The sequence below is a fragment of the Xiphophorus couchianus genome, chromosome 22, assembly GCF_001444195.1.
Source record: "Xiphophorus couchianus chromosome 22, X_couchianus-1.0, whole genome shotgun sequence".
Classification (NCBI taxonomy): Eukaryota; Metazoa; Chordata; class Actinopteri; order Cyprinodontiformes; family Poeciliidae; genus Xiphophorus; species Xiphophorus couchianus.
The window spans coordinates 149,879-162,809 of NC_040249.1; the positions used below are offsets into that span (position 1 = coordinate 149,879).

The following is a 12,931-nucleotide window of genomic DNA, read 5'->3' on the forward strand; positions in this document are numbered from 1 at the left end:
ACAATCAGTGATGAAGCAGGTCTGGATGAAAAGCTCTGTCAGGCAGAGACAACATATGAGTTTTATATCAAAGATAAAGAATTAACAACAAAGGGGTGAGACAGTCTGGTTCTGATGCAGCTGTAGAAAACAACTTCCAACCTTCTACATGTAACCCAAATAGTTCTTTTGGTGAGAGTTCACAAGCATTTCATATAACATGACTAGCAGATGTTACCTTAATGTTATTTTTCCATCACATTTCCCCCTTTTGATTATAAATAAATATGATAATATTTAATATTAATCAACACACATTTCCCTCCTCAGTCATAAGACATAACACTATCCAGGAAGACGTAACATATATGCAAGATACGATAAAACCTACCAGCAGTCCGCTAGTCTATCCTGCAATAATATCACTGTGTTTGATATTATTGTTTGGTAGGAAAAGTGGGGGAGGAAGCCGGTCAGACCTGGCAGCCCCAAACGTGTTGTGAGGGTCTGCTGGGAACATCTGGCGGAATCCCCTGTGAGACGGAGCTTTAACTCCCATCTCCGGCAAAACTTCGAGCACGTCCCAGGGGAGATGGGGGACATGGAGTCTGAGTGGACCGTGTTCCGTGCCTCCATTGTCAAGGCGGCCGATCAGAGCTGTGGCCGCAAGGTTGTCGGTGCCTGTTGCGGCGGCAACCCTCGAACCCATTGGTGGACTCCTTCGGTGAGGGATGCCGTCAAGCTGAAGAAGGAGTCCTATCGGGCCTTTTTGGCCTATGGGACTCCGGAAGCAGCTGATGGGTACCGGCAGGCGAAGTGGCATGCGGCTCGGGTGGTTGCTGAGGCAAAAACTCGGGCGTGAGAGAAGTTTGGAGAGGCCATGGAGAAAGACTTCCATACGGCTTTGAGGCGATTCTGGTCCACCATCCGGCATCTCAGGGGGGGGGACGTAGTACTGCACCAACACTGTTTATAGTGGGGACGGTGTGCTGCTGACCTCTACTCGGGACATTGTGGGCCGGTGGGCAGAGTACTTCGAAGACCTCCTCAATCCCACCAACATGCCTTCCATTGAGGAAACTGAGCCGGGGGCTCTGGGTTGGGCTCTCCAATCTCTGGGGACGAGGTCGCCGAGGTGGTTAAAAAGCTCCTCGGTGGCAAGGCTCCGGGAGGGGATGAGATCCGCCCGGAGTTCCTTAAAACTCTGGATGTTGTAGGGTTGTGTTGGCTGACGCGACTCTGCAATATTGCATGGACATCGGGGGCAGTGCCCCTGGATTGGCAGACTGGGGTGGTGGTCCCCCTGTTCAACACCCTCCGGTCCCCCGGAGGGTGTGCTCCAATTAGAGAGATGTCACACTCTTAAGCCTACCAGGCAAGGTCTATTCAGGGGTCCTGGAAAGGAGGGTCCGTCGGATAGTCGAACCTCGGATTCAGGAAGAGCAGTGTGGTTTTCGTCCTGGCTGTGTAACACTGGACCAGCTCTACACCCTCGGCAGGGTCCTGGAGGGTGCATGGGAGTTCGCCCAACCAGTCTACATGTGTTTTGTGGACTTGGAGAAGGCGTTCGACCGTGTCCCTTGGGGAGCCCTGTGGGAGGTTCTCCGGGAGTATGGGGTACCTGGCCCTTTGATACGGGCTGTCAGGTCCCTTTATGACCGGTGTCAGAGTCTGGTCAACATTGCCGGCAGTAAGTCGGGCTCGTTTCCGGTGAGAGTTGGACTCCGCCAGGGCTGCCCTTTGTCACCGATTCTGTTCATCACTTTCATGGACAGAATTTCTAGGCGCAGCCAAGATGTTGAGGGGATCCGATTTGGTGGCCTTGGGATCTCATCTCTGCTTTTTGCAGACGATGTGGTCCTTTTGGCTTCATCAGGTCGTGATCTGCAGCTCTCGCTGGAGCTGTTCGTAGTCGAGTGTGAAGCGGCCGGGATGAGGATCAGTGCCTCCAAATCCGAGGCCATGGTCTTGAGCCAGAAAAGGGTAGAGTGCCTTCTCCGGGTCAGGGGGGGGTGTCCTGCCCCAAGTGGAGGAGTTCAAGTATTTCGGGATCTTGTTCACGAATGGGGGAAGAAGGGAGCGGGAGATCGACAGGCGGATTGGCGCAGCATCTGCTGTCAAGCGGGCGCTGTACCGGTCCGTCGTGGTGAAGAGAGAGCTGAGCCAAAAAGCGAGGCTTTCGATTTACTGGTCAATCTACGTTCCCACCCTCATCTATGGTCATAAGCTTTGGGTCATGACCGAAAGAACGAGATCGCGGATACAAGCGGCCGAAATGGGTTTTCTCCGTAGGGTGGCTGGGCTCTCCCTTAGAGATAGGGTGAGAAGCTCAGTCATTCGGGAGGGACTCAGAGTAGAGCCGCTGCTCCTTCACATCGAGAGGAGCCAGTTGAGGTGGCTCGGGCATCTGGTCAGGATGCCTCCTGGACTCCTCCCTGGTGAGGTGTTCCGGGCACGTCCCACCGGGAGGAGGCCCCGGGGAAGACCCAGGACACGCTGGAGGGACTATGTCTCTCAGCTGGCCTGAACGCCTCGGGATTCCCCCGGAAGAGCTGGAAGAAGTGGCCGGGGAGAGGGAAGTCTGGACCTCCCTTCTGAAGCTGCTACCTCCGCGATCCGACCCCGGATAAGTGGAAGAAGATGGATGGCTGGATGGATATCCGTTCATCCATCCAGCTATCCATATCCACATATGGGTAGGAAAAGTTATCCTGCAACCCCTCCTTGCCAGGGAGGCGGTCCTCTATATGTTCTGTCCAGGAAAAGTGTGGAGGTATCATACCAATGATTGAAGACATAAAAAAACCAAGAGAAAGAAAAAAGGTAACAAAAGGTGCACAATATATGAATTGAGTGATTTCACCTGAACAGTGCTTGGAAATAGTATTTTTTCCACGACAGAACCAAACTGAAAAACCTGTTCCCCTACTCACCTATGGTGGCGCTGCACCAAGAACCACTGAAGGAAAAAACAAGAAAATCTCAGAAGAAGACATTGAGTCCAAGTTCTTCTTCACAAAATGAAAGCAAACAGGGAGCAGCATCAGGTTTTAGTGGTTACAAGATTTCTCTTTGTCCTTGACTGAAGACCATGAGCCATTTCTCTTGCTGGCGCTAGACTCACTCCTCTGTTTTGTTTGTTAAATTGTTAAATTAGTTTATTGTCATGGTTTGGGGTAATTTCTTAAATGCCCCCCCCCGCCCCGCTGGTCACATTTGGTGCTGTGAGCAGGATGCCCCATTGAACACAGACTTGACTTTTTTTGTGTTTAGGGTCTTAACTGTGTCTTGTGTGTGTTTTTATTCATGGTATTGTAAGACAAGACAGCAGTAGCTATCCAAGGAAGACCTATTTGTGGGTTCAGCATTTATTTTCACTGTTTTTTTGTTTTGTTTTTTGAGTTTCCTTTTGGTAGTCTTCCCCTCCACAGGGGGAGGTGGCGTGGCGGCTGGTGGATGGAGTGGGTCAGTAGAATGTGACGGCTGGAGGTTCGCCGGGCGCCGCTCCTTCCCCAGCTGTGGCTGGGGAAGGAGCGGCGTCATGCCTGTTGGCTCTGCAGTTGCTGAGCGGTTGGTGGTTGTGCCCAGGGACCGACAATGTTCGGTGGTAGGACTGGCCTTGGGATCAGTGAGTGGATTGAGGAGGCCTAATCATGTATTCGGGCCCGCCATTTGTCAGTGGCAGACCAGGCTTTCTTCCTTTTTGATCATCTAGAGGGGGAAGCAAGGGAGGAAATAAAGTACCGCACCAGTGCATAGAGGAATGATCCAGCTAAGATCTTGGCTATTTTGAGGGAGTTGTATGGTTGCACTGAGTCATGTATAACTCTTCAGCATGCATTCTGTTCTTGGAAGCAGCAAGAGGAGGAAACACCGTTGCAGTTTTCCCTAGCTTTGATGGCCCTTATGGAACCAGTAAAGCAGAATGCTCCCGATGGGTTGTTGAATGCTGATATTCTGCTGTGTGATCAGTTTGTAGAACATGTGTTGGATAGTGCTCTCCGCCGGGAACTTAAGCAGTATGTTTGGGGTCATCCCACTGCCACCTTGATGGAGGTGCGTGGGGAGGCAATTTGGTGGGAGAGGCAGGGGTTTCCAGGTGGTGCTAGGGAGCATAGTCATTATCTCCCATCCACATATGGGCTGCAGTACGGGGTGTATGGCAGCTCTCGGCTAACTCCACCTACTGCTGCCCGCTCTGAGTTTAGTGAACTAAGGGAACTTCTAAAACAGCAACAAGAACAGATTAATCAACTCACCCAGTGTATTGCTTCTTTTGCAGACTTCTTTACCACAGGTGCAACCTCCTCATCCGGGTTCGGTGGTCTGCCACAGGTGCCAACAGCCTGGTCACTTTGCCAGAGAGTGTGATGGCGAGCAGGTTTGTGCCAGGGTTAATTCTGTGGCAAGGCCAGCTAATGTGAACCAGGAGGAAAACTAGCACCCACTGAGCTGTTGAGCCACAACTCAGGTGGGGATTATTCTGTGTTCTGGTGCATCTTGTTTAAAAGAACCACTCCCTGCTGGTCACATGAAGATCTCAAGGAACAAAATCCAGGAGGTACCATGTAGCCTTAGAAGAAGGACACAAGATGGTAAGTCGAGGAAATAATCAACAATATACAAGGAGGCTAAGTCGTAGGAAAAGTAACTTGCTCGATGTGCTATGTAGGTATAACACTCGGGTGTTGAAGGACTGGCAATCACCTCCTCTTATCCTCTAGGTCGATTGCAGGTGTAAGAAATTCACCAGGTCCTTCCTCCATAGTGGCTTTCTAACTCCCTCCGGTGGAAACTGAGGAAAAAACAAACCCAAACTCCGGCCTCCTAACATTTATTGCAATTTTGGCAAAACTAATGTTTTTGATAAAAGTCTTTACACTAGGATGGCCTCTTTTTTTGCCGTATTGAGACACTTTTCATATCACACAAGTTAAGTAATCAACAGCTGGATATTCCTACTAGCGAAAACCACGAAGAAGATGACAGGAGGTAACAGGAGGACAATGTGTAACCCAGTGTTAAAAACACAAGTAAAACTTAAGAGTTAAAAAGTAGCAAAGTTGAAAAATAAGTTGATAAATATGTTCATAGATATAGGTTAAAAGTGCTATTAATCTTTAAAAACTGTGAAATATTCCTTTAGATGATTACTGTAAGTGACGGATTAAACAACCAATGGCTGGCACAGTCTGATTTCACGTCAGCCAATGAGTTGATTGTCCCGCCCCTTTCAGCTGCTTTGTTGAGATTTTGCTCAGAACGCATCAGATACGCTTGAGAGCTCATAGCTGACTGTTGTTTCCGTGAAGAGCTTGTCGAAATTGGATGAATCTGGAAATTGATCTCGGAGGGTTTCCCTTGTGAGCGACTGAAGCCCGGAGAAAGCCGTTGGTAGCGTCGGAGCATCGGTGGGTGACCGCACGCGCTCGGCAGTTGGCTCGGTCAGGTTTTTATTTTTGCCATGTTATGGTGCAATTTCTGGCCTGTGGTGACCAGAGACCTGATGATCATCCTCATCTGAACTTGGATGGCGAGCCCCATCCCAGAGAATCAAGAGAACCGGTAGACAGTCACCCGACTGGTCACTAGTTGTGAAACATTGAATTAATTGACAGACACATTGGAAAAGACTGTTATTTATTTTATTTTCTCTTTAAACATCGCACAATTTTGATTTGTTTATAAATTTGGATCCACAATTGTTATTATATTAAATTCTATTCTTTCTTATAAACACTGTGTACTCTCTGTTGTTACTCACACCCAGTCTCCCTAGAATTTAGAATCTTCTGATCTGGCCCAACTTTCTTTGTAATTGTATAGATTTGGTATTAGTCATTGAAGGAAATTAATTTATCTGCCATTTATTATTATCATGTGAATTTAAATTAACCTTTCTTGTGGGTTACATGTTACAAATTGCTTTGTTGAGTTTTTTTGAACAATGTTCAGCTGGTTCCATCAGAGCTCTCACAGCATCACACTTCATAAAAAGATATATCAGTCCAATGTGTTGAATCCATAACTGTTCTGTTAAAATGACAGACTACAGATAGCCGCTCTAAAGTAGGCGGGGCTTGTTGCTTCAATAAGACGCTGATGAATTTGAATAAATTTTATGTAACTGTCTACGTCTGTTGCTGCCAATATTTTTAATGACTTATCGTGTGATTGTATGACTCATGGGTGATTTTAATTGAAGTTCTTCTTAAACTGAAACACTACATTTGTAAAGTTGTGTTTTTTCAACAATAGTAGAACACAGACAAAGATTTGCACACATTTGTAATTGAAATTAAGCAATTTAGAATCGAATCCCGACACCCAGTTGAGGTCTCATGTTTACTGTTGCTGGTTTTGGTTTGAACTAAATCCTGTGGGAAATCTTTTCCACATAACATTGTCCTGTCTGTTTTTCCATGTGTTGCTGATCAAAGTGTCAGGATGCTTCTGGTTCCGCATCCCTGCTACCATCTGTACGTACAGTATGTTATCTTTTTGGTTTGTATTTTTGAGAAATTTCACAGTTATGACAATCAGTCACTGCTGAATTGCATTTATTGTCCTGATGTGTATTTGTGTGTGTTGTGCTGCTGCTGCCCCTTAATGTAATACTACAATTATCATGGGCTCCATTTCGTAGACTACACAGTAAATTTCGCAGTGTTAAATATGCAGTGTTAAAATTCATTGACTCTTTCAGAGCTAATACAACAACAGACTGAGTAAAATGCCACCTAGTGTTGGTGTAAATTTCCAGAGTGTATACACGTCGTGTCAAGTTGACTCTGACAAGCTCCGCCCACCTCCTCCACTCAAACCAACAAGTCTAACCGTTGTGTGGACGCCATTTTTCTCCTGCTTGAACAACTGTGGTAAGTTTCTTTTTATAAGATAATAATAAAATTTGAATTGTTTTATAAGAATATTTTATTTGTTCCCCGGTATATGAGTGAGTTTTGATATCTTAATACTGAGTTTAATAGGGCTAATCTGACCGAGTGAATGCCTAGCTTAAAATGTTCGCCTGTCCAACTCGATTATGTCCGCCTTAAATCCATGTCCAAGCCATATTGCATAAATATGTGTTTTATTTATTTATTTATTTTAGAAATGCAACATAAATTCAGCAAAAAATGTCTGGGTTGAGAAAAAATAAGTCTCACGTTGGCTGTATGGCTTTTCAGGTCAACAGTAATGCTAACCGTCCAGCTTTTTTTTTTTTTTTGCTAAGTAAATTTATATCCGCGTATATTGCGTTGGTGCCAGGAGTTTGCTAAACTAGCTTTTAGCTGCTCTGCTCCTTTTTTATGTTAGTCCATATTTTATTCGGGTTGAGTATTTCTAACACAATTTGGTTCACTTTCAATTACAATTGAGTGGCATCTCCTTGTGAGCGGGATGTTGTGACTTGTGACCGGTCCGGCAGCCTTCTGACCTCACGACTCCGAATTGTTGGTACCATAAGCGGTGCTAATAGTCCAGCTAGTTTCATAGTTAACACTGAATTTGGCGCGAGGGATTATTTGCGTGCTCTCCCTCGTGCCCAGCATAATGCCTCTACTGTAAACCTTGCTTGACTCCTCCATTAACCGTTGCTAATGCTAATGCAAACGCCGAAAAAGAAGCGAGGCAATTTAATGGACGGTTCTAGTTGTTACTAAAGGAAAGGGTATTTAGTAACTGTCTAACCTAGATAAGAGTCCAACAAGTCAAATTACTTAGCGCCCAAGCCATTAACGTGTAAACTTAAATCATTGTGTTCTATGAAACGATGTAATGTAAGCTGTAATGTTTGTGAAGCAGTTGGCACATGTTTCACAAATTGAAAGCCTTTCAGTACTAAAGATGAATGACTGAGGAATTATGTGCTGCAGGAACCATGTTGATTAAAACAAGACTTGGCGAGCAGCAAAAATTTGTCCGACTAACAGAACCGAATCTGAAGGAGTTTTTGATAGCAGGTAAGACACTGGTAGCTTTACACAGGAAGCTATGAGGTGCTTGTAATGTTACTTCACATTGTTTATTCAAAAGTAATGTTCCAGAGTCTATGCACATGTAAGTATTAGAGCAACATAACCTCATAATTGTGGTTTAGACAAGCATCTGTCTTTTTCTCTAGCATTTGCAAAATTTGGCGTGCCAGCTATGACGGAGGGCGTGAAGGTTGTTGACAGTTCTGGGACTGAGTTGGATGAAGATGTGTTTGAGGATGTTGTTAAGGATCCCTCAGCTGGAGTCCTAACCATCAAATATGAAACTGGTTTGTTATATTTGTAATTAATGTTAGTATTTAACAAGCTTGCTATTTAATTATTGTTTTTTATCTTTCATCTGCTTCTCTTATGGTCAGACTTTGTCTCCATGGTGGAATTGCCTGAGGAATCTCAGCCAAGCTCATCTGATTCTCAAGAGACACTCATTCTTTCAGAGAGTCCTTCCGCTAAACGCCAGCGCCTGGACACAGAAGCTAAGCATGTAAGAATTGACTCTCAAAAATTAATGCAAAACCAAAAAGTATTTTGTTTTAAAAGCCTTTATCACTGTTTCCCCCAGAAAACCTGCTATACTCAGAAGAGGTGCCAGAACAGTTTTTGTATTAAATGTTAAAAGTTACAAAAAAATCAGAAGTGCAATAACAGCTTGTTAGGCCAAGGGGCAGGTGCAGAGATGGGGCAATTGGTTTGCACATCATCGCACCAAGTTCAGTGCGTCAAATCTAGCTTACTTCGTTTTTACTGTTACTGGTGCATAAAAAACCCTATTTAAAATGAACAAGCAAGTAAAATAAACAAATAAATCCTGGTGATCCACCAGTCTTATAATACACGCTGCTTTATTATCGCTTATATTTGAGAAGAGAATGTTTTTGTTTTTTTACTAACAATTACTGTTTTGATGTGTATTTAATAAAAGCTGAAATGTTTTGTTGTTTGAAGTTGGTGGAATCCATTCTTAACAACAAACCTGGTGGTGAACGGATCATGAAGGAATATAATCGAAGCAAGTGCCTCACAGATGAAACCAGAAGGAAAATGGTTAACATACTGACAGCTGACATGACAGAGAAGAATGGGTAATTTGTAAATAGGCTTTAGTTAGCTGTGTAGATGAAATGAAAGATTTTGTTAAATCCAGTGCACACCTTGGATAATATACCTTGACCATTTTAATTTTGCAGGACATCACCACCCAGAGAGGTTAAAGAAATGTATGCCAGAGGAATTGTTAGCTTATTCCCCTACCTCAGTGATCCATTCTCCAGGAATGGTTATGTAAGTCACACACTATAATTTACTGTGTTATGGTACACACAGTAACACATTGAAAACTTTTAGTTTCTATCAGATTATATGTTTAACTGTTTCAATGTCTGTATGTTTTTGCCATCCTTTCGATCCCCAAGGAGCATTATTATGATGCTGCAAGTGGTACCGGGTATTTAGCCTGGAGGATAAAAACTATTCAGAGATCCACTGCTAAAGACAGACGATCATCATATGGAGGTAAACCATTAACAACACTTGAAGAAGAAATGCAACTACAGGGATGGTGTTGCATTTTTTGGGGGGCAGGGAAGGTTTTATTGTTGTTGGCTTTTTTTAAAGTTGAAGTATTTTCTTATATTGACTAGCATCATCCGAAGAAGCATCTTGTGAACATGGGCTTGGAGGACCAGCTGCTAGACGAGAGACCCAGTTTGTTCCAGAGACTATCCTGAGTGAAGAAGAGTGTAAGGAAGCCATCGCACTGATTAAGCATTCAGCCGATGAGGACACGATCAAGAAGAAGATGAAGCTCACATTTGACTTCCGGCGCAACATGGTCCTCGACCCCCAACAGTCAAGCAACATACTCTCTGTCTTTCCACGTTTCAAAGATGTCAAAGGCTTGGTAATTATTTTTGATAATTTCACAGTCATGTAAAAATTGTATTTTTGTGACAAGTCAAAATGAATACAATTAATGTGGCTGGGAAATGTTTTAAGTTTTTTACTATCGACATCCTAGGTGGAGCAGGATTTTGTCCTGATGTTTGGAGAAGACGTGTCTGGCAAGTTTCTGGAGAAATGGACGACCACCTTCAAGAGAAAGATCATCCAACAATGCAGAATGCTTCCAACCACTAGTGATCTTGAAGAACTTCTCCTGGCAGCTGATACTCCTGAGGATGACACTGAAGTGGATGATGACATGAGTAAGGATGACTTCACATTATGTAGCCATCAATTATTGTGTGAGCTTCACTTAGCGATGTACACATAATTTAAATTGCATAATCACTAGATTTTAATGGTCAATTCAACATCACATTTCTCTTATCACAGGTTGGGACAGTGACCTCTCATCGATTTTGCTGCTGCTACACCTGATTCCCCCCTCTGCCTTAGGTCGTAAGAGACCAGGGAAGGTGTCTGCCTCCCAAGCAGAGAAGCATCTTGTGGTCTTCAAGAAGGTTTGTATTTGTTGTAAATTTTATTTTATGTTATACTCAAGGTTGTTTCACTGGGAGAGTTTCAGTTTTAGGGTGATATCACACATAGTTAAATGCTGTTTTCCCATATGTAGCATTGCAGCTATGGAATTGTAATTGTATTGTGTGTTTTTTTTCCACAGACAGGAACCAACATCCAAGAACATCTTGATGCCATCATGACGAGCACACAACCCTATCTCCTGGCTGTGGGACGGAGGAAGAAAGTAGCTCACCAGTTCTTCATCATCCTTGACAAAAATGCCATTGCTTGCAGGTCAACTTCCTCTCTTGGTGCTTTTGATGAACTGTTTAAGGCACATTATGTGTTTGCCACAACATACAACCCCATGCTGTGCAACATGTTTACGTTCATCCAGACCACTGTGTACAATATAGATGTAGGTAAAGTGAAAGAAAGTCCACGTGTGGCAGAAATTCGGGCTAGGTTGCTTCACTAGTACTGGAACTAATCTGTTTGTCAATAAGTGTTTTATTTGTTAAGCAGAGTTAAGTTGCACAAATGCACTTGTTCGGTATGTACAAGTAGTTAGTTCATGGTTACTTGGATGGAAAAACTCTTTGCCTTAAATGTACTCTGTCAAGTTTGAGCCATCTATTGTAATGGGATGTACATCATGTGATGTTACTGTGACGCTACCACAGTTAACAGTGGATCTTAAAAATGTGCTTTATTTCAATAAATAAGTTAAATGCATTTCTGTGGTAACCTGATTTTATTCAATTGTACATTTAACTCTACAAAAGTGTAAAAATAGCACTTCATATTTATTTGTGCAGAGTTGATTTTTCACCGCTAAAGAGTAAATTATCAACACAGTAGTGTGTCAGATTAACACTCATAGGAGTTATATGAGCCTCCAGTGTAAACCCTCAATGACTCAATGCAGTGTTGAAAAGCATGAGAATCCGAGTTGTTTTGTCACCATTATGGAGTAACTTATTAACTCTGATTAGAATCATATTTACTCTTATCAGAGTTATTTGACAAGGAGTGTTAAGTTTTATTAACACTGTACAGTGTTAGTCAGTGTTAAATTTTAACTCTATTTTGAGTTAAATTGTACTCTGAAAATGGAACACTATAGAAAGAGTTAAATTGACACCAATTCCGATAAGGACCAAATAGACTCGGAGACAGTGTTAAATTCAACTCTTTAGGTGTTGATTTAACACTGCAAATTTTACTGTGTAGTGTGAAACAAGAGATAAGGAGATAAAAAATAATTGAGGAAGAGGACTTAATTACATATTGGCAACATATGAATGTAAAGACATCATTTGTTTTATATTGCTCTTTGTCTCCTCAGCCACTTTTGTTTATTACATCCCACCCCCTTTCTCTTTTCCTCTCTACCCATGTCAGCCTCAGGCAGTGTTTCGCATTACTACGAACATCAGTCACAGGGTCCCTGGATAAATCCACCTCATACCTCTTTGAAGACACGGCTGTTTATTAGTACATATACTGTATACACACAGGGTATTTGGAAATCAGTCATGCATGATGACAGATCCTAATAGCTGTTGCTTGTCTACGCACATGCAGAAAACTGAGACAGAGGGACTGCAGTACGCACAACACACACTGATCATGGTGGCATGTAGAAATAAACCCCCACAGAAACATGCGCGGAGCAAGTGAACTCGATCCGAACAATGTTGACAGCGACCCTGCTATTTTTAAAGGGCACACTTCACAAGATATCATCTCCTCATCATCTGTCCCTGGGGATAATTTTCTATTTACACCACAACACGTACACAAAAAATAGCAGACCCACTGATCTCAACAAGCATGATATAGCCGGAGTAAAGTAGTTGCACACATGAACGCGTTATCGGTAAATGTCTTTACATATATCACTGGAGTCATGTCACAACAACGGTCACACAAAACCTGAAATGATGTTTTGGATCAAAGTCACTGCCATGCCTCAATTCTGCTGGTGGACAGACAGGCCATAAAATTATTTACCCACTTATTCTGTTTCTTTTTCACCACACTAAAGGTTTTTCATCACCAAACAAATTTTAACATCCAACAAAGGCAGCCTGACTAAATACAGAAAGTAGATTTCAAATCTAATGAAAGTAAGTGAAAGCAGAAGCCTGGCTTTGTTCAAAGAGAAGAAATCAAAATCTCTAATTTACTGAGACTGTTTTGTCCTTTTGTCAACTAAAGTTCAATGTCTGTATTGAAGCTTCATTTATTGAAAGTTAGAAATTGTTCAAGTAGCTAGGCGTTTATGTTCATGCTCTTATTTTGAAGTGGCATTAGACTGTTTACAGCAGCTCCATTTCCTCTTCTCAAGTTCTCCAGCCATGATGCTGTAGAACTACAGCTAATGCTTTAGCACCAACACTAAAGCAGAACTAATGCTTGTGATTTATGCTTTGGGGTTAGCGTAGCTAACATTCTAGTTAGCAGTGTTCACAAACCACTGCCAA

The 12,931-nt window shown here is 43.1% G+C and overlaps 1 protein-coding gene across 1 annotated transcript; it reads left to right on the forward strand.

The window, feature by feature from the left end:
* The first annotated feature begins 6,632 nt into the window (after nucleotides 1-6,632).
* LOC114137540 (uncharacterized) lies at nucleotides 6,633-11,177 on the forward strand. Its single transcript, XM_028006187.1, has 11 exons — nucleotides 6,633-6,857; nucleotides 7,860-7,946; nucleotides 8,108-8,248; nucleotides 8,339-8,463; nucleotides 8,925-9,061; nucleotides 9,167-9,260; nucleotides 9,392-9,491; nucleotides 9,620-9,879; nucleotides 9,997-10,183; nucleotides 10,314-10,441; nucleotides 10,603-11,177. The coding sequence occupies exons 1-11, from the start codon at nucleotides 6,713-6,715 to the stop codon at nucleotides 10,918-10,920; spliced, it is 1,722 nt and encodes a 573-aa protein (XP_027861988.1). The 5' UTR covers nucleotides 6,633-6,712; the 3' UTR covers nucleotides 10,921-11,177.
* Nucleotides 11,178-12,931: the final 1,754 nt, after the last annotated feature.